Source organism: Acipenser ruthenus, chromosome 4 (assembly GCF_902713425.1).
Source record: "Acipenser ruthenus chromosome 4, fAciRut3.2 maternal haplotype, whole genome shotgun sequence".
Taxonomy (NCBI): Eukaryota; Metazoa; Chordata; class Actinopteri; order Acipenseriformes; family Acipenseridae; genus Acipenser; species Acipenser ruthenus.
Genome location: NC_081192.1, coordinates 66,684,946 through 66,706,418, shown reverse-complemented (window position 1 = coordinate 66,706,418; position 21,473 = coordinate 66,684,946). Strand labels below are relative to the sequence as shown.

Below are 21,473 nucleotides of genomic sequence, written 5' to 3'. Positions count from 1 at the left end.
GACCCTTCCTCACCAACTACGCCACCCAGCTCCTGGTCCAGGCCCTGATACTCTCCCGCCTAGACTACTGCAACTCCCTCCTGGCTGGCCTCCCTGCGTCTGCCACCCGTCCGCTCCAACTCATCCAGAACTCCGCTGCTCGCCTGGTGTTCTCTCTGCCTCGCTTTTCCCTCGCTCACTCCACTGGCTCCCGATCGCCGCTCGCATCCAGTTCAAGACTCTTGTACTCGCCTACAGATGCCTTGACCAGACTACACCCAGCTACCTCCAGACCCTCATCTCTCCCCACACCCCCACTCAACCTCTCCGCTCCTCCTGCACTAGGAGACTGGCTCTACCTCCTCTACGCTCCCCTGCCTCCAGAGCCCGCTCCTTCTCCACCCTCGCCCCACAGTGGTGAAATTTACCTTCCTACAGATGTCAGGACTGCCCAGTCCCTGACCATCTTCCGGCGCCTCCTCAAGACTCACCTCTTCAGACAGCACCTGTAGAACTCCTCTTTTCCTTCTGGACGCTTATCACTCTTCCTTAAATGTGCTTTACTTGTTCTTATCTGCTCCCTATTTTACTGCATTTAATCCTGAACTTTAGAGTACTGTAATCTGTCAAGTGTCATTTAATCTGTAGTATTTTGTATTTACTTATATATTGATGTAACTATCACTGACACTGTTATCTGCTCTGTTTTTTAATCGTATTTTGTCATATACTTGTACTTGCAATTCATTGTATTTTATCTTGCTCTTAATTGTATTAATACTTGTACTGTGATTCTTAAAATGTATTTTTGTTTATGACTAAGTCGCCCTGGATAAGGGTGTCTGCTAAGAAATAAATAATAATAATAATAATAATTTTGTAAGCTGCAGTATTATTAGTTATATTTCACTATTGGTGTCCCTAGTTGTTGTTTACAGTTATACAAAATTTGCTGAAAAATATAGCTTAAGAAATGAAACACTCGATTAGAGAAACCACAGATATCTCATTAAAAAAAACCCTCTAGCTAATCCTCTATACTTTTATTTTGTATGCCAATTAAAGACAAATTGTTACATTTAAAACTGTATTGTGGCTATAGGTTTTCATTTAGTTGTAATTTTTCCCCTGCATTTGATTTAAAATATTTCACTGAGAAATTAGCTGTTGAAATTAGCAAACGGTGGCAATTTAAAATAACTACCATCTAAAAAATAGCTACATTGTTAGCCTGCTGCTTTATTGAGGTCTGAAACTAAATTGATTGAGTACTGGATATCTTTATCCCCTATGGCTGATTGAGAGTAGAAGATTTCAATTCATACCAACTATCAGACTACTTTGACAGACTCCAAAGGGTATTACAGTTGTAATAACATACTGAATAAAGGAAGCCTGATGATGGAACACTAGTTATGTTTCAAAGGTTTTCTGTATATATTTTAATGTTTTAATAATGTATTTATTAAAAAAAAGAGAGATTGCATGTGGCCCAAATTCAATTTTGATAGGAATTTTCATATATTTGCACTATGAACATGTGTTGTAAATTGCTAATATGTTATTAAGGTAGTGCAGGGCTTTGGTTCTCTTGCTCGAATGAACTGGAGGGTTGCCTAACGTTGAGCTAGTGCAGAAGTTTTCTTAAATGTAGCATTTTTGATATTATAGGAACAAACCAATTGAAACAGTAACTGTTTCTTCCTGTAACAAATCTACTTTTTGTAATTTGTTTTGTTTTTAAATTGTGGGAAAACTTTGCACTTGGGCACAATATTTCTGTTATTGAAAACAGACTTCTGGCTTGAAGCAATTTTTTGCTTGCATGTTCTTTAAGTACAACCTGAGGAAATAAGAAGAGGTTCCCCCAAATGGACATGACGATGCGAATTGACCGCAAAATTGTATTTATTTTAAATGGTCCAGCTTCTTTACCTATCTTCATTTTGAAAGGATCAGGGTGTTGAAATATTATGATGTTAATTTACTTTTCAGGCAGCTATTCAGTCTCAGCTCGACGGGGTACGAACTGGTCTAAGTCAACTCCATAATGCCTTGGGGGATGTGAAGGACATCCAACGGTCCCTGGGAGACGTTAGCAAGGACTGGAGACAGAGCATCAACACCATAGAGAACTTGAAGGATGTCAAGGATGCCGTCGTGCAGCACAGTCAACTGGCTGCAGCTGTGGAGAACCTCAAAAACATTTTTTCAGGTAATTCGTTTTTATATTGTTTTGATGTCTAAAAAATATGTTTCATATTGGAAATGGCTTTTTAAGTGCAGATGCGCTATTTGTACTACGTAAACTCAGGACAGGAACCTAACTAATAAACAGGACAGTTAAGCTGTTTATCTGTTAAAAAATGAACATCAAACAAACAACAAAAACACACAGGTTTTTAACTACGCAAAACAGTCAGGCTTCTTCACACACATCAGCCCTGGCTGCACGCCTTTTAAACCCTGCACCTGGCACTAATTTACAATAATTACCAGATGCAGGTGATAATTAACAAAACACCTTCTAATAAACGTGCATTCGCACATGTTTTTCTTCAGCAGGGAGATATTTAACGCTTTCCCTGCTCACCCTATGTACGAATGCTTCCCTTTTTAATGGGATAGCTGTGTTTCCTTTTTCTACTTCACAATACTTGTGAACTGTGGCAATGTATGACTTTCTGTGTTAATAACTGATGTAGGTGTGAATCAGTCAAAGTACTGTGATTCACAGAGTTTACTTGCTTCACTGAGGAAAAAGCACTTTCACAGCAGTATGTGGATCCAAATAATGAAAAGACCTTCAGAGCAGCTTCCTTTTATTATTAGGTATTTCTGGTCAGGAATCGGAGACCAAAATGCAAGGCTTGTTATGTAATTTCTCATTGCCTTAAATGATGAGTCGTGTAGCAGGTCAATCCGTTCCATTTGCACATCAGCTTTAGAGAAGCCAAACACTTCATATGCTTCTAATACTTTTAAGTTGGCTGTATAAGGATCATCAATGCATTGAATCAGAGGTGTGAGGACACCTATGCTTTTTCGTTATTACAAAAAGTGCTTGTCAACCAAAAAAATTATAATTTCGACCAATGAAAATGCAAGTCTCTTTGCGATTCCGGCCCGTAATCCCACCCTACGTGAGACCTCAATTTGACCAATAAAAAACTGTGAGTGTAATCAGTGTAGCAATCGGAGAAAGGCAAGTATTTGAAGAAGGGATCTAATTGTGGCTTGAGTTACTACAAAAACATTGGATGCATTTGAGACACATCAATTTATAACCATGTAGTTTTCCATGTTTACCAATTTCTGCGAGCAAGAACAGTGCTACTTCAAGTATATCTGACTTAAATATTTAACAATGGAAATTAGTTTATAGCTAAATCTGGGTGAGGTACATCTTATGACATGTCATTAATGTTAAAAATTGTACGTTGTCCCTGTGAAATAAATAAGTAAATACATTTCCAATGGTACAAGTTATTTGATTTTAATACCATTCGTGAAGTTTTCATATAAGTTTAAATTACTCAAACATTGCAATATTTCTCGATGACTAAGGCCAGGGTTGAAATAAGTTAACAATTTCTGACTGATCTGCCATTCCTGTTTTGCTTACTGTTTAGCTGTCAATTTTTTTCCTCATTAAATGAGGTCAGATTTTATGAGAATGTTGTGTTTCAGTTACGAGAAAACCAATGCAAAACTTAGCTCTCATCCCTTTAAACTTACTTCCGACCTTGGGTCACTGTAAATCATTACAAGGGCCGTGTCCAGCCCACGGGCTGTATGTTGAGTACTGTGGCACTAAGGCAAGGTTGGAGCCATGTTTCAATTAAAAAAAACAAAAAAAACCCCAATAATAACAAGGGTGGGGATGGTGATGGGGAAGGTTGGGTTGCCAGAAACTCAAGATTTGTTTTAAGTGGCCTAATTATCACTGATTTTCTTTTTATAGTATATGTGCAGTATTGTACTTGGTATTTTGGACACACTGTTCTACCTGACCTTGTTAATTTGTAATGTCTCGACGTTAATAAAGCAAAGCCCAGGAGGCCTAAAGTTGTCGTTAAGGCAAAAGTCTGTGCAGAGGGAGTTTTTAACATCAGGTAGATAGATTATGTTTACAATTAGGCATGCTTAAATTCAAAGGTAGAGCACAGCACACAGTCACAATAAAGAATCGAGAAGTGCAGTTAACATATTTAATGACTATTGAAATACAATTCAAAGCTGCTGCAATATGTCCACTCATTTCAAATCGTTTCACAAAACAAACATTAAACTTTAACCCTTTGCGGTCCATTTATTAATTGCGCGTCAGGCACGCCAGGTCTAATTAATTTTCACACGCGCAGTTAATTTTAGACGCGCTGTTTAAAAGTATTTTTTTTCACAGTCAAACGGGTTTAAATGGCCCTGCATATCAACAAAGCACTCACTAGGCATCTCCAGCCCCGCCCCACCCTTTAGTTTGCTATAGCGTTCACCTATGTAAGAAATAAATAATAATAATAATAATAATAGTCGTACATACCGATCGATCATCTCCGGATCACCATGTATGACTAATCATGAGATACGCTTTTTTTTTTTTTTTTTTCGACTTGTCTCGGCTCCTGTCGCTCCCACTCGGCAATTGAATGGTTTTCTCGGCTTTTTCCGGAGAAAAAACGACTAGACACCCGTTTATTGCGTTGCTATAATGATGTCGGACCCAGTCCGACAAAGGACCTGTGAAGAATAATTGCAATGTCGGACCCAGTCTGACAATGGACCGCAAAGGGTTAAAGCTACAGTATCTAGTGTAAGTCCATATAATGAAAAAACATTTGTAGGTGAAAAACACTTAGTCGCTACATTTAAAAAATATATAAACATGTGAAATGCTAGATCCACTAAAATATAGGGCTTTACATAATCTCTGCAAGTAAGACATTGCAGTGCAAAAAACACAAGTGTGAAAACAAAATAATACAAGTAGCACTATAGCATTAAAATATTAAATACAAAAAATGGTGCCCGAGTTACAAGCTCTTGCAGTGGCTAAAAAAAATTCAATAAAAACAAATCCTAAATATGGATTGTAACGCAATAGGAAAGCGTGATCAATCAGATCATCTGATCCGAATCCGTCAAACTCCACATCTTCGTTATGTGAACCGAAGATAACCCTAACCCTGAGTCGTTCAGTGCACAGAGCAACTACTTGGCAGTTTTTTCTATTCACGTGAGTCGTGATATTCTCCCTCAGGTATTATTTCCACATGGTTATTAAAAAACTGAAATTGATGGTGAAAATTTGACTTTAAGCTAAAAGTTGGGGTGGGTCGATGGTTCAAACCGGGGCATTGACTCGGCAGAACCCGGTACTATGATCAATTCACTAGCTACAGCATGCAGTATATTCACAATTGACCAACGAAGTACAAGACGCTTGATAACATGCAAACTCAAGCTGTGCAGCAAAATTGTAAAGCGTGTTCTTTAACCATTAAATTTAAATATCATACGTAGTTCATATTTTTTCAATGCGTAAAACACCCAGTATGCATGTTATCTGGAGCGCTACTGCCAGTGGTTTTTCATTGTACAAAAATGTCGGTTTCTGTTAGGTTTTATCTTTTGTCATTTATTGTTCGGTTTGGAATTTTATGAAAATGCTGGTTTTGGTTTGGGAAAATCTTAACCGTTGCTTCCCTGATTGGTTGGTGTATGATGCGTTCCAGGGTTTGTGCTCATCTAATTGACACTAGCAGCTGAAATAATACAGTGCTTTTTATTGATATTTGGAATGTATCCGTTTTTTTACTTTTACTTCTATCCTTCAACATGTATTAGTACAGTACCGGGATCTAACCTCTATATTTCCGATGTTGATTTAATTGTTAAATCAAAATGTATTTTGTTTTTCACAGTACCAGAGATAGTCCAGGAGGCTCATGGCCTGATTGAGCAAGCGGAGCTCCTACAAGCCCATCGCAAGCTGATGGACCTGGAGTGCTCACGGGACGACCTCATGTACGAGCAGTACCGCATGGACGTCAAGAACACGCACGACATGAACCTCATCCGCAATTACTTTGGAGAGGTGCAGAATCTTTCTGAGGAGCTGGCCAAGCAGCTGTGGATGGTGCTCCAGAGGTCTTTGCTCACCGTCCGCCGGGACCCCACAATGGTGGTCTCTGTGGTGCGTATCATCGAACGCGAGGAGAAGATTGACAGGCGAATGCTCGACCGTAAGAAGCAGACAGGCTTCATCCCGCCCGGTAGACCCAAGAAATGGAAGGAGAAGATGTTTGAGGTCCTGGAACGGACAGTGAGCACCAGGATTGAAGGTAGCCAGTCAGACACCCGCGAATCGGATAAAATGTGGCTTGTGCGCCTCCTGGAGATCACTCGCAAATATGTGCAGGACGATCTTATTGTGATTAAGAACCTGATGATCCAGTGTTTCCCACCTAACTACGACATTTTAAACAAATTCTTCACCCTGTATCACAAGGCACTGTCAGTGCGTATCGAGGAACTTGCTTCAGAAGACCTTGAAGCTAACGAAATTGTTTCCCTTCTCACCTGGGTTCTAAACACATACAAAAGGTATTTTCATTTTAAAGAACAAAATACATGCATATCAACATTTACATTATATAGTTAATCTTGCAAAAAAATAGGTTGTGGTGTTCCAGTAACTGTGAATTATGCAAGCAATAACACACGGCAGGGTGTGCAGTAGTTGTAAAATTACTGCATGTCCTGGGTGCATTGTGAGAACATTTAACATTAACATTTTAAATGTTAAGCTGAATATCTAAGTGGCCAGTAGTTCTTTATGTAGGTTTTGCATGCATGCATGTCTGAATGTATGTTTTTACTTCTCCATGTAGGTGATGACCAGGGATCCTAGTTTTCCGCAATAAAAAAATGAAATTCTCAGATTAAAAAAAAAAAAAAAAAAAAGAAAGAAAGAAGAATAAAGAAAAAAATCTCTCTCAAAAAAAGTCATTGCCTATGACCTTTGACCTCTCCTAAAGGACAAATGTAAAACTGGCTCATAACTCATAATAGAGTGCACATAGGGTTATGGTTACTATGTAAAAATGCCATTCTGCACTATTTGCTGAAGTGTTTGGTAATGGTACTGTATTCTTTTATTATTAGTAAAGCAGGCAGGAGAATCCATCCATTTCCCTGTCTCTCACGAGCTGCAACAAAATACAAAGCAGGGTTTTCTTGGGAGGTATGGGTTTCCTGGTGTCCTGGGAGCTATCGACTGCACACATGTGTAGCTACACGCACCAACACAGAATAGGCACCTCTACATAAATCGTAAGGGGACCTATTCTGTCAACATGCAAGTGTGTGATGCCAACAACTACATCACAAATGTGTATGCAAACCATCCTGGCTCTGCTTATTATTATTATGTATTATTATTTGTTTATTTAGCAGACGCCTTTATCCAAGGCGACTTACAGAGACTAGGGTGTGTGAACTATGCATCAGCTGCAGAGTCACTTACAACTACGTCTCACCCGAAAGACCGAGCACAAGGAGGTTAAGTGACTTGCTCAGGGTCACACAATGAGTCAGTGGCTGAGGTGGGATTTGAACCGGGGACCTCCTGGTTACAAGCCCTTTTCTTTAAGTACTGGTACTGGCATTCTGCACTATTTGCTAAAGTGTTTAGTACTGGTGCTGGCATTTTGCACTATTTCTGAAAAATGTTGGTACTGTTACTGGCATTCAGCACTATTTGCTAAAATGTTTGGTACTGTTACTGGTACTAGTCCTGGAAGCCGTAAAGTTGCTGGCAACTCTAGTTTCTGTCAGCAGCCGCTGCCGTCTTTTAAACAGTTGCTTGTGAAGTCAGCAAGAAAGCCTGATGGATTTCAGCAAAACATGCAATCGTACATAGGACGTCATGTGAAAGGTGCGCAACTCAGTCTAGTCTTTAGTCCACACCAGTCTAAGACGTATACAGGTCCATGTTTTTCAGTTCTCCACAGCAGGAATTACAATGCAAAGTAAAAGCCTGCCAACATTACGAAGCTTGCACCTCACACAACTCATCATGATTTTAAAAAAGTATATATTTGTAGGGGGGCTGCCCCCAGGACACAGACAACTGCAAACCTGAGAGTCCCGACAAACGATGCGTGCGTATAGGACGCGGGTACCCGCGTCCCCGAGATGTTTTAAAAAGTTTGTCTTAAATTCAAAGGAATATGGTACACACCAAAAGCCTAGTTAAGCGAGACGCATCAGTTAGCCCAAATTGTGTCACTTGGCTCTTTATAATATATAAATGGAATTAACTTTACTATCATGGTCTATCAGACAATGTGAGTTTGGATATTAACGCTATGTGTTCTGTTGAAGCCTCTTTGTCTTTTCACAGGGTCCAAAAAAGCTTTAAACAATAAGCCTTTATAAACTGTGGATTAAATATTTGCATGGAAAGTTGACACTATTCTCCTCTGTTTCTGTGCAGTGCAGAGATGATGGGACACCCAGAACTAACCACAGAAATGGATGTGGACAGCATGGGCCCTCTGCTTCCAAAGGAGGTGGTAGATCAGCTACTCAGCAAGTACATACAGATTTTTACGGTGAGTTCCTATCCAGTTGCAAGGTCTTGTGAGTCCGGAACATAATGCACAGAGGATGAGGCAGAGTCATTGGTTATGTATTATACGTTAACCCTTTTGCGGTCCATTTATTCAGTGCCTGTCAGGCGCGTCGGGTCCAATTTATTTTCACATGAGCTGTTTATTTTATACGTGCTGTTTTAAAAGTAATTTTATTCACAGTAAAACCGTTTTAAAAAGGCACTGCATATCAACAGGACACTGCATCTCCAGCCCTGCCCCACTCCTTGTTCGCTGTATTTATCACATATCTCTTCATAGTAGTGCATACTACTATAAATCATCTCCTGATCACTCATTTTCTCACCACACTCCTCAGTAATGCTATGCAAGTCATTATTTTATTACTGTAACATCTCAGAAAGCTTGGCAAATGTCCGCTATATTCTTTGAGCGCTGGATGTGGAAGCAACTATCTTGTTTGTTTATGTCCGTGTTATGTTTGTGGTGAAGGGATTATGCGTATTGCTCAGATCCTCCTTGTTTTTTTGGGAGGGGGGCTTTTATCGGCCTCGCTCGGCCATTGAAAGCTTTTTCTCAGCTTTTTCCGAAGAAAAAACGACTAGGGACCTGTGCTTGATGTCTTTTTGATGATGTCGGACAGTGTTGAAAAATTGTAATGTCGAACCTGGTTGAACAGCTTCAGTTTGCCAATCAGGTTCAGTGACTTTAATGAATTTCTGTTTTACAAATGTGTGTTTTCATACAATAGGCATTTATGTGTATTTTATACACACTGCTCCACAAGTATGGGGTCTTCAGAAATGAATGCCTATATTTATGGGCTATGGCATACATACTATACATGTATATCTTGTATAACGGGCAACTTTATAGCCGTTATATAGTTCACATATTTGCATGATATTGGTCAACTGTTAATAGTCATGCATAATGAGAACTGAGGTGGGCATTACTGATGTGTGCCAAAATAATTACATGCTTTGAATTGTAAGAGATCCAGAAAGCCACTTTTTGGGGATTTTCATCATTGTTTTACAGTAGCACCTGATAACTTCTACAAAGGGAGCCAACAAAGCTGACTGTCACTGCATTAAACATTTGGGCACACAGTTCCCTACACACAGTTTTATGTGGTTGTTTGTAGGTTTCAGCATTATTCTCCTTTAAGGACCTACAGTAGGTGCCTTGTCTAACTTGCGTCTAGTGAACTAGAAAGACCTTTAGTGATCTAGTCATGTAAGTCTTTCTGATTTGCTAAAGTATGTATCCTAGGTGCTTGTCAGAATTGTACCAACAAGGCAGGTCATATTTGATTGACATACACCTTGAATAATCGCAGTATCGACCCACTCGCAGGCACAGTTTTATGCAGCTGATCAGATACAAAGAGTAAACTGAATGTTATTCACATAGTGGCAAAGCTTTTGAGACTTGTATGATAATGAACAGGTTTCAAGCCTTCATTTTAAGTTTCTCTTACCCCTAAAAATAGAAACTTTTATAATACAGTTAATATTTAGTCAATGGTATATGTCAGCTATGGGTGTTGATGCTGATTTAGTGTTAGTAGCTCTTTTCATGTACTAAAATGCAATTTTGAACTGTGCCAGTACCTGTATATGGCTTCAGAGAATTTACTGACATGTACATGCTTTATGACTACAGACTTATTTTGTAATTTTCAGTTACTAAATATTTTAACATAAGTCATGTTTTTATTACAGTCAAACATCACTGGCTGGTTACGGAAAGCTCTAGAAACTGACAAGAAGGACTGGAAGAAAGATACGGAACCAGAAGCTGACCAAGATGGTTACTATCAGACCACACTGCCTGCCATTGTCTTCCAGGTACAGTCACATTTGCATTAGGATTTATATAGAGAGGTACATGATCTTAGGGCTACAATATTGCAACCATGACTATTTTCTTTGTGGCTTCAATGAATGGCTCTCGCCACTTTGCATACTCGTGTAACAATTTGCATGGCTTGAGAAATCAGACACCCAGTGCTGACAATGTTTTTACAATTCAAAATTATTTTAACAAAAGCAATTCCATATTTCCATACAGAAAGCCTGGGCTCCTGAGAGTTTATAATTTGCATCTCAGGGTTCTGGTGCATTTATAACAAACATTTCAAGCCTTGGACAAATTGCTGATCAGATCTATTGTTTGCATGCATATTTAGTGTCCTTTGTTGCTCTACAAGGACTGCATAAATCTTAAGCTATACAGGCAGGATGATCTTAAGTACCTGTATATAAATTAATTTTATGTTAAGGGTGTGTTGCTGTGTTCCTAACCCAAATATTTCATAGATTAAGGTTGTTGTACATTGATTTCACACATGGTGGTGGGGAGGGAATGATTATAGAGCCCAGTATGTCTAAGCAGGGTCCCATCTCCTTCAGGGTCTGAAATGTCTTTTGGCATTTAGTATAGGATTGCCAATGTACAGCAATGGCCAAACGTTTTGCATCACCCTATATAATTAACTCATTTTGCTTCATAAAGTCAAATGAAACCTACTTAATAATGTTACATTAACATATTGAATTACATACCGCTTTGTAGTTTTCCATATACTTTTAATGAAGAACTGACAAATTGAAAAATGTAACATGAAATACAATACTTTATTACTATTATGGCTTCCGTAGATGTTTGCAATATAAATTTGCAGTTTATTTGATTACATGATGTTAAATAAAATATCTAAATGATGTCTCAAATCTAGAATTCTAGGTGATGCTGTATTCCCAGGCTAGAATTCCCTGGGACATAAACCCTTTTAGTTTGAAGGGAACTCTTGAAATAATGTTTTTAAGGATTTATTATTATTCTTGTTGTTGTTATTGTTGATAATACACGGTTAAGTATAATTTTCTATAAATTGTCTCACAGTCCTATTGTTCATTAGATGTGACACTATTTTGCACAAATTGAACCCTGAGTATTTACTTATTTAGTACTGACATATCTTTCATTCAGACCACTGATTCTTGCTGTGAATTTTCACCAGACCATAATTAATGTGCTTTATTGTCTCCTAGATGTTTGAACAAAATCTTCAAGTGGCTGCTCAGATTGATGAAATATTTAAGCAGGAGGTGCTGCGTCTGTGTTTGAAACAGATGACCTCCTTTTTAATTAGGTAAGAAGTATGTATTGCTTACTTCTCGTATGCTTTACATTTTCTAATTCTGTGGTAGAATTTTAACCCCCTACTATGTTTTAACTTTCTCAAGTTTTTTTTGTGTGTCTAAGGTAGCTTTGTGGAATGTAAACAAACTGAATTTGCAGTGCAAAAATGTCATGTAAGAATGTAGTAAACACTGATTTTTATGTCTGTAAAATAAACTGAACTTTAACATTCCAAACTTTAGTAATTTTTGATTTGCACATACAGGAAATCACTTTTTTTCTGTTTTGTAGGTACAGAGAAGAAGCAATTGCTTACAAAGAAGATCATATGAGAGATAGACAACATCCTCAGTGCTATGTTCAGTATATGATTGCTATTATCAACAACTGCCAAACCTTTAAGTAAGTGAATTGCTCTGGCTAGGGTGATGATTTCTCATAATCTTTTGGTTCTGTGAACTTGGTAGTGCAACTGCTTGCTTTTGAATTGATCATCACCAGCATACAATAATACCTCTGGGATGGATGGCAAAGACAGCAGGTTTATGTAACCAAAATTCTATTTATGGATTTAAAAGAATGAATAAATCCTGTTGCCCTTGTTCTTAGCAGAACCACCCCAGACAGAAAATGCCTTAGTGGATTAATTCCATCCCAAGTTTTTGTGATCCAAAATAAATTCGGGCTAATGCCACATGTGGGAATATGTAAAGATATTTCTGGTAGTGTCGTTTTTTTACAAATGAGCAGTAACGTTATCCGATACAGAAATCCATTAAAATAAGTTGCATGCATGTTCTGAATAATCAAGGTTCTGAGCTCCTCTAAAGACACATGGGACAAAATCATGCCATCTTCACAACCCCTTCACACAGCCAAAGGGACCATGAGAGACCAACTTTCAAACTTGTCAGTTAACGAATCATTCTCATTGCAATGGAAACCACTTCAACAAATTAACAAAATTTGCACCACAAATACATACTGTTGCTAAGCAACACTATTTACAAAACACTAATAATCACAAAATACAAAATATTTAAAAATGGAAGTAAACTTGGATATCATTTTTTACTTGCAGAGGAAATTTTAATAGAGGAATTTTTAAAAAAAATAATTAAAAGAAATTAAAAACCAAGCCAACCTGTCAGCATGAGCTCTGTACTACTTGCTCTGTACTATTGCCTTGTGTAAACATATAGTACCTTCAAATTAGTTTGGGGAGCTATAGTACTGTTACTTTATCTTACTTATAGAATATGTAAACATTTAACAAACAAGATACCAGTATGTTATGAAAAATCATGACACAGCATTAAAATAAAATAGGATAGATAACTAGATAAAGTAACCAATGTATTAGTTTTAAATGCATTTATTAATTAGTGACTAGTAAGCCTTTACAATCACAAGTAATTAAAAACATAGGTAGGCCACCGATAGCTGTAAACCCCCATCTGTTTCTGCTGCTCTGTACTGTGTTAATGATTGTCTACAATGCAGTGACGTCATAAGCCGTAAAATATTGTTTGTTTTTATATAGTACTTCATAAACTAACTAGTTCAGTGGCATGTGTTTAAAACAAAATTAAATATGTATGTAAAGTATGTTGTTGTTTTATGTAAGCATTTGTGGTATATAAAAAAAGATTTGTCCAAAACCATGACATAGGATATTTTTGTTATCATGACATCTGCACCCGAGAGAAATATCATGTCATGATTAGTGTTGGGACTGTTATCGACAATTTGTGATAAAAATGTTCAATGATACTTGATTTTTTTAATACCGTATTTATCGGTTATCATAATTACCGTCGGTATCGCTGTTATCGAATATCTTAGTAAGAATCTGAGATAGCATTCCACGCAAAAAAAACGTAGTTCTGTAGTCTTTGTCACCGCAGAGTGAGCAATTTGCTTCCATGTAAATGTGGCTATGTTTCCCTACTTGTTTGTAAACAGCCTGACAGGACACAACAGAGCTGTGCCGGTGACGCACATTGCCATAGCAACGAAGCAACCTGAATCTATGTTTACACTTTGACCTAGGTGATACTCACTTTCCTCTTTAAGCTGCAGTCTCACATGTCATTGTTTGTTTGTTTGTTTATTTTTACCTTGTAACTAGTTGAATGGGCTTAAACTAAAAGCATAAAGGGAAGAATATATATATATATATATATATATATATATATATATATACAGTTGCAGTCAAAAGTTTACATACCCCAATGGAAATGTACAATTGGAAATTTAGGAAAAATCTTTTGTAGCAAAAGATTTGCTTTTATGGATGAGGAAAAGGTTAAAGGAAATACATGTCTACAATTTATTTATTTCAGCATTTTTTTTTTTTTTTTTTTGCAAAACTCCAAAAATGCTAATTCAAAAGTATTCATACCCTTTGATGCTATGATAGTATTGTCTACAAGGTGCTAGAAATTTCAATATGATAATGCAAAACCTAAACCTAACCTTCCATGGTGAAGGTCTGAAAGGCCTCGCAGGCCAATGAAAAAGCCACTTTTAGGAAAACGTCACAAGGACAATTGCTTAAAGTTTGCAAAACTGCATTTGAATGATGGATATGAGTTCTGGTCAAAGGTTTTGTGGAGTGACAAAAATCAAGCTATTTGGTCACGCTGATAGTCGTTACGTTTGGAGAAAGTCTGGTGAGGCGTACAAAGAAAAAAACACCATACCTACTGTCAAGCATGGAGGTGGTAATATCCTTCTATGGGGCTGTTTTTCCTCTAATGGCGCAGATACAATACAAGGTAATTAGTTACAATACAATTGTAGACATCTCTTTCTTGTAACTTTTTTTCCTCATCCACAAAAGCAAAACTTTTGCTACAAAAGATTTTCCTAAAGTTATTTGTTTTTGAAAATGTTATAAATTTCCATTGGGGCATGTAAACTTTTGACTAAAACTATGTGTGTGAATGTATGTATGTACACCAGCTTTATGACAATAAATCATACAAAAATTATTATGAATGTAAGGTCTATTACAATTTGTTTCAAACTGAAAATAAACAACCCAGAATATTAAATGTGGACCTAACTTGTTTTACTAGTTTTTAAATGTTAATCATTTATTTTACATTTGAGAAAAGAGGCAAACATAGCTGGCTCATTTTATAAATGTACATATGTCTATAAACAATAAAAATGTAAAAAGAGTATAATAATTCTCAAATATTATTTTATAGTAGGGCTGTCAGTTAAGCCTCCAGATAGCAATCGATTTAATTGGGCACACAAAATCGAATCGTTCACATAAATATCGATGATTGTTCCGCCCACGTACATTTTCGCTCCATTCCTCTCCCCCCCCCCCCCCCCCCCCCCCCCCCCCCCGACGTGATTATTTAAGTATCATTGCAGTTAAGTAAAAGCTTGTGAATGCGAGGGGTAATTACGCCTTGGTAGCATCAGGAGCGCTTCATGTTCTTTAAATGTTCAATTTCTTTGAAACAAAGCCAGACATTAAAAAACGTACAAATCGTTGTACCTCTCATCATGGAAGCCAGTACGTTGTGATTGTTTTATTTAAAAGTCATTACTTCTGTTTATGTGTAGACAGGCGGTAGATCATCATACTGCATTTTTAAGACGGTCATGACATAAAAACAATGCATGACATTACACTCTGACTAATCTATAAACACAGTTCAGATTTGAGAAGTAGGTATTGATATTGAACTTTTCATATTGTGCTTCTTCTAGGGCATGGTTAATTAGTAATAGTACAAAAGAAGGTTGAATTGCTGTACAGTTTATTCACTGTATGGAGATGTAGAGCATGTTAGATGTGTGTTAGAGGAAATGGATCTCAAATAGTTTTGGTTCAGATCAACATGCTGGATTAGACATTTATAAGAGTTAAAGAAAAAAAAAATTACAATGATGTGCTGTATTTACATGAACAGTAAAACATGTCACATAACATTTACATACACATATGCAAAGTGCTAATTGCATTTCCTCTCTTTATTTTTGACAGAGAGTCCATAAGCAGCTTAAAGAAGAAGTATTCCAAAACGGAGTTTAATGAAAATGACGCTGCCATCAACTCAACATTAGACAGTGTGGCAAAAGATGGGTGTGTGTATCTGTTGGATGAAGTCTTTATGGATCTGGAGGTCAGTTAATGAAGAAATGAAAGCCTTCCAACAGCCTGTACAAACAAGTAGTAATAATACAAATATATTTTTTACAAGCTCTAAATTAGTTTGTAACTAATATAATGAAACAAGAAACCAATTATATTTTCATACACTAGACCCTTTTATTCCTTGTTTTATTGCTTATGTATTCACAGTTTATGCACAGTCACTCATGGTTGCTTTCAGAATAGGTAACCTGTTCAGAAACCTGCATACATACTGAATACTGCGCTTGACAGCACATGAATCTCCATTTGAGATTATTGCACACATGTCCTTAATGTTCTTGTTTGTGTAATATTGTCTTATTGTAAAATAGATTGACAAACCTGTTTTTAGAAGAATCTGCTGATTGAGACCTGGAGGGTGTTGTTTGAGTATGCCTTTGCAGTGTGTGCAAAATGAGTTTCAAAAGGACCCAGCACTCTTAAGCTATCTAAAATCAATTTACTGATGTGGCAGTAATCCTATTCCATTTTACTGTATAAAAAAGGCAGGCATTATTGAAATCGACACTTTAGTTGACAGTTTGTACTCAAAGCCTCCATTGATGTCTTATTTCCCCCTCAAGATGTCACGGTTATGCACTATGAAGTACAGAGTGAAAAATAAACACATTTAAAAATCTGTATTAAAGAAGTGACATATTTGTAAATATGGGGAAATTCAAGATACTAATCTTATAACATCCATTTTTGTATCGGCGCTAAAAAAGATTCTGTTCAGTTAGCATTCTTGACTTTTTATAGAATTCCATGCTTAATACAAAATCAATTTCTTCATAGCAACATCTCAATGAGCTCATGACTAAAAAATGGCTGACAGGATCCAACGCTGTGGATACCATTTGCGTCACAATAGAGGATTATTTTAATGACTTTGCCAAAATTAAGAAGCCATACAACAAGGTACGTCCATGGGGCTGGTGGAAAAAGACAATTAGTGGTTCTTTCAATAAATCCTACTGAACAAGCAACTTGAGTGTTACCACTATAATAAAACATTCATTAGAAAAATGGTTGAGGTTTATTATAATATCGTTTACTATACATTGAATGTATCCATTGTATAAAAGGGGTGAAATCAATGAGGTGCCTTGTACAACATTTTGTACAGAGGTATTTCTCTGAAAGTTACATACAGAGACAAGTCAAAAGTAAATAGACCCCCTAGTTGGCATGTAGCCAGATAATTTCAGCTGTTGACTCCTGCCTGTGTTTCAATCCCAAGTCAGAGTACATTCAGTCACCCAGTGGAAAGTTGAAGAATCTCACTTTACTGTTAGAGAGTCAGTGTTTCAGCCTTTGAATAATGGAACAATAAGATTGCTGCTCTTATTCAGGGGATGTCCAACCGGGTTAATGCTAAAGGACAATCCACAAAGTATTAACTGATAAGAGTGATTTGCCTTTGTTGCTTAACCCTCCCTCAGCAGCATATAATTGTGCAGCTCAGGATCTACAGTGAGAGCGGTAGGTGTTTTTGCACCCCTTGATGCTGATGAAGGGTTAAGTACAGGCAGAATAAACATTTCATATGTCTGTGTTCAGGTGCGTTTATTTACTTCTGAAATGTCTCTGAATACAGGCCTTGTGTAGAAGGAGAATGTTTGTTTGTTTTTTGATGTTAATCAGTTAATGTTAATACTCCTGACCCTGTTATACCTAAAGTGTTGTGTTTTTTTATTATAGGAGATGACATTTGAGGCCCATCGGAGGGTGGTCATTGAGTACATCAAGGCAGTCATGCAAAAAAGAATAGCTTTCAAAAATCCAGATGAGCGAAAAGAGGGAGCAGAAAGAATGATCAAGGAAGCGGAACAGTTTAAATTTCTTTTCAGGAAACTTTCAGCAGTAAGTTTTTGATATTTCACATAGTCATCAATACGTATAGTCCTTAGGCTTTCATACTAAAGACATTGCTTTCATGGATTAACCGACCCAGACAGGATAACCAGCAGTTATTTTTGTATCAAAGTATATTAATTGTTGAAGCTTTATCTTTTAAACAAATGCCCTGGTGCCCGAAGTGAAGCAAACACATCAAGATTAGGCAAATCAGAGGATTAGGGAAATATTGGGCCCTGTTCACTAAGTTTTAACAGGAGTTATTGAACTACAGTTTACAGTTACAGTTTTTTCAATGTCTTTTTTTCATGAAAAAAGTAGTTTCAAAACTTGGAGAATCCAAAAATAGTTTAGAACAATTTCATAGATATCACATTTCATTGAATTCATAGAGTTTACAAATAGAGGGTCTATTATATGATATGTATTACTATGGCTAGGTTTTGCATCACCCTATAGAATTAACTAATTTTGCTTCATAAAGTCAAATGAAACCTGTTGAAAAATGTTATGTTAACCGCTTTATAGTTTTCCATGTACTTAACGAAAAACTGACAAATTGAAAAATGTTACATTTTGAAATTTAACATTTTGAAAATACTGTACTACGGGCAAATGATATAATTCTTCTTTATGTCGTGATCACGAGAACCATTCTGTTATCTCGTGATCACAAGATAATTTATTTCAGGATCTCGAGAAAACGTAAGTCATTACTTCTGGTTTCCTGACATCATTCATCTAATCTCAGGAAAACAGAAGTAATCACTTGTCGTGATCACGAGATAACGGAATGTATTGTTTTATATGTGTATAAAGTGTACGGGGGTCATGAATGTCTACTTTTTCATGCTACTAATAGCTCTATATTTACCTTTTCACTGCTCCTCATTAATGCTGGTAATAATTTTTTTTTTTGGGTGCAAAATAAGTTAACCTGTACTCCGGGTCCAGCTTTTCATTACTACTTATTTATTTATTTTTTTAAATATATATTTCCCCCAAAAACTTTGTTCACAGTGTAGATATTTAGAAAAGGACAAGTGAAGATGTATTCATGAAACACGTTTGTGATTTAGGATTTGTATTTCAGAGTTTGCATTTTCTGATGTACAAATTTATACAAATACATACTTATCTGTTTGTGCTAAAAAGAAGGTATTGATAGAACATCAGAGGATTAATTTGGCTGGTTGTTCAGCATGCAAGGATCAAACATGCAGACTGATTAGCAAGTATGCCTAACTGTGATTTTAAAAAATGAAACAAAAAAAATCAGTGTTTTGTCCATGTTTCCAATGGGCAAAAATTCTTTCCAACCACACAATAAATAAAACACAGAGACATAATATTCAAAGAGTGTACACTAGCATTAAATTAGCTCGTTTTTTAAAATGAGATAAATGGCACATTCAAGTAAATGAATAAGAAAAAACATTAGATTGCTTAAGAAACATATTGTTTGGTTAGATTCTAAAAATATACCCTGCAATTGCCTGTTGAATGAGTATGTGTAACTTATGTGACTAATATACTCAGTTTTCTTCATACATGGTGGAACTGTATGATGTTTTATTAATGTACTACGGTATCTTTAATCCGTCCATTTTGGATTGACTGGCTGCTGCTGTTTTTTTGATGTGCAAGGCTGATGCTGGCCGATTCATGCTGGTGTGATGCTGGCTTCAGTTCCACAGACTGCATGTTTTATGCAACCTCTTCTGTGTGATTCAATGTTCTGTGTAGCCCACAGAATGGGAGTTAGTTCTAACTAGGATGGATCGGCAGCCACAGAGATTTTGGTCAGACAAAAAATAAAAATAAACCATGTCTTTTTGTTTTGTTTCCTAAAACACCTACCTTTTCTATATTTGTTATCTGTATTCTCTGATTATAAAGCTAAATACTTTCTGCCTTTTACAGGGTTTAGGTGAGGATACCGATAGGTTGTGTGATACCATTGTTGCATTGGCAGAAGTTTTTAAACTCACTGACCCTACCTTGCTGTATCTTGAAGTATCTACACTCGTCTCAAAATACCCAGATATCAGGTAAGCTGGCGTCCACTTAAGGATAGTTTTAAAACTGTTACAGATTATAATTGGTGCATCATATTGACATTCTTTATAACTTTCCACATACATGATTCCTTTGTGTAACATCAGGAGAAAGTTGCGTAATTATTTTTCGGCTGTCTGATCTATATTAGCTGACAATGAATCAAGTTTTAACAAATACCTATAGTGTAACAGCTTGACATTAACCTGTTACTGTAAAATGTTGCTTTCGGACAAGGTAGTATTTTTGTGTAGCATGCCCTACAGCCATGCCTTACATATTTATCTGCCATGTTACAGTAAAAAAAAACAAAAAACTAAACAATTGTTGCCTCAAAGCAGCTGTAACCTTTTTGCATTTCTTTTAATGTGTGGAAGCGTTCAGTTTGTGAAACTGGCTGTCTGCTGAAATTGTGAGTTTGCTCCACAACTGTTTTCTTCTAATCTACAGGGAAGACCACGTTTTAGCTTTGTTGGCGATGCGTGGAGATGCCAGTCGGGAAATGAAGCAGACGATTATCGAAACTCTGAATCAAAACAAACCCTTATCAACTGTAAACGTACAGCCAGTTTTCAGAGATATTGTTGTCCCAACTATGACAGTGACTAAACTACTGAAATAAATGTAAAACAAAAAGACAGATGAAGGACTGATGTGAGAAGGTGATGAGACATTTTTCTGAAGTACAATGTGGATTTCATTTGAGGGGAAAAAAAATCTGAACAGATTAATTAATTTGTGTGTGCACTTTTAAAATGAAATACGGATAAGGGGAAACTTGTGAGTGTTTAATATTGTTACAACATAGTGTAGCTGCCATAAGATGTAATGAAAATGACTGTTTTAGTAAAAGATATTATAGGTGGATTACCTGTTAAAAGTTCATACTTGATGTACAGAAAATAGTTTTCGCCTCTTTTTATATGTGATTTGACGAAAAAGGCCCATTTGAAAACATTTAATTTTCACAAATAAATACATTTGGTGTTGGTGCATGTATGTTCAGTCTCTGGAGGATCTTTTCTTAATTTACAGTTTAGACCATCTCAACAGTTACCCTACTTGGGGTGACTGTCATTTTAGATACACATACAGTGGTTTGTAACCCATGATTTTACATTTTATTTTCCTGTTAGGCCATGCCATTTGCCGATTTATATGGAAGAATTGGTCTGATATTGATGACTTGGCCATCTGAATATTTCTCTTTTTTCTTTGTTCTGTAACATATACCAGGCAGTTCAACCTAAGAATGTAAAAAGTAATCTCTATCATTGTGTTCCTAATTCCACACGCATCACAGTATGAGGAGAGTCACACATCAATAAATAAACAATTCACATCAGGCTTTACTGGTAAAAGTGAATTTTTTCCTTATGGGAACAAATGGATTTTGGCAGTTTACAGTAAACTCATTAAAACCCTCAAAGGAGATGGCTCCATGAAATTGGGTCAATTTGTTGTTTAGTTATGTTACAGTATATACCATTTTAAGCTCTTTGAGTCATTATAATGCTTAATCTCCAGAAATGTCAAAGGAACTGCTCGCTACCTCTCTAGAGGGAACTGTAGTTCTAAAAGTCTGGGGTATCTGCTGATTTGCAGTCACAGCTTTATTGAGAGTTTACCTATTGAGATGTTAATCC

The 21,473-nt window shown here is 36.7% G+C and overlaps 1 protein-coding gene across 4 annotated transcripts in view; it reads left to right on the top strand.

Annotated features, from left to right (window-relative positions):
• LOC117400372 (exocyst complex component 3) overlaps positions 1-20,826 on the top strand; it is a 29,515-nt gene extending 8,689 nt beyond the window's left edge. For 3 of the 4 annotated variants that reach the window (XM_034000235.3, XM_034000236.3, XM_059022676.1), the window contains exons 3-13: positions 1,975-2,194; positions 5,904-6,585; positions 8,480-8,597; positions 10,325-10,450; positions 11,657-11,757; positions 12,039-12,149; positions 15,760-15,898; positions 16,708-16,830; positions 17,614-17,775; positions 19,693-19,820; positions 20,278-20,826. In XM_034000235.3, coding sequence (XP_033856126.1) covers positions 1,975-2,194; positions 5,904-6,585; positions 8,480-8,597; positions 10,325-10,450; positions 11,657-11,757; positions 12,039-12,149; positions 15,760-15,898; positions 16,708-16,830; positions 17,614-17,775; positions 19,693-19,820; positions 20,278-20,449 — 2,082 coding nt within the window. In that variant the 3' untranslated portion in view covers positions 20,450-20,826. The remainder of the gene's footprint in view (positions 1-1,974; positions 2,195-5,903; positions 6,586-8,479; positions 8,598-10,324; positions 10,451-11,656; positions 11,758-12,038; positions 12,150-15,759; positions 15,899-16,707; positions 16,831-17,613; positions 17,776-19,692; positions 19,821-20,277) is intronic. The other variant, XM_034000237.3, reaches the window with a different exon arrangement.
• The last annotated feature ends 647 nt before the right edge of the window (positions 20,827-21,473 follow it).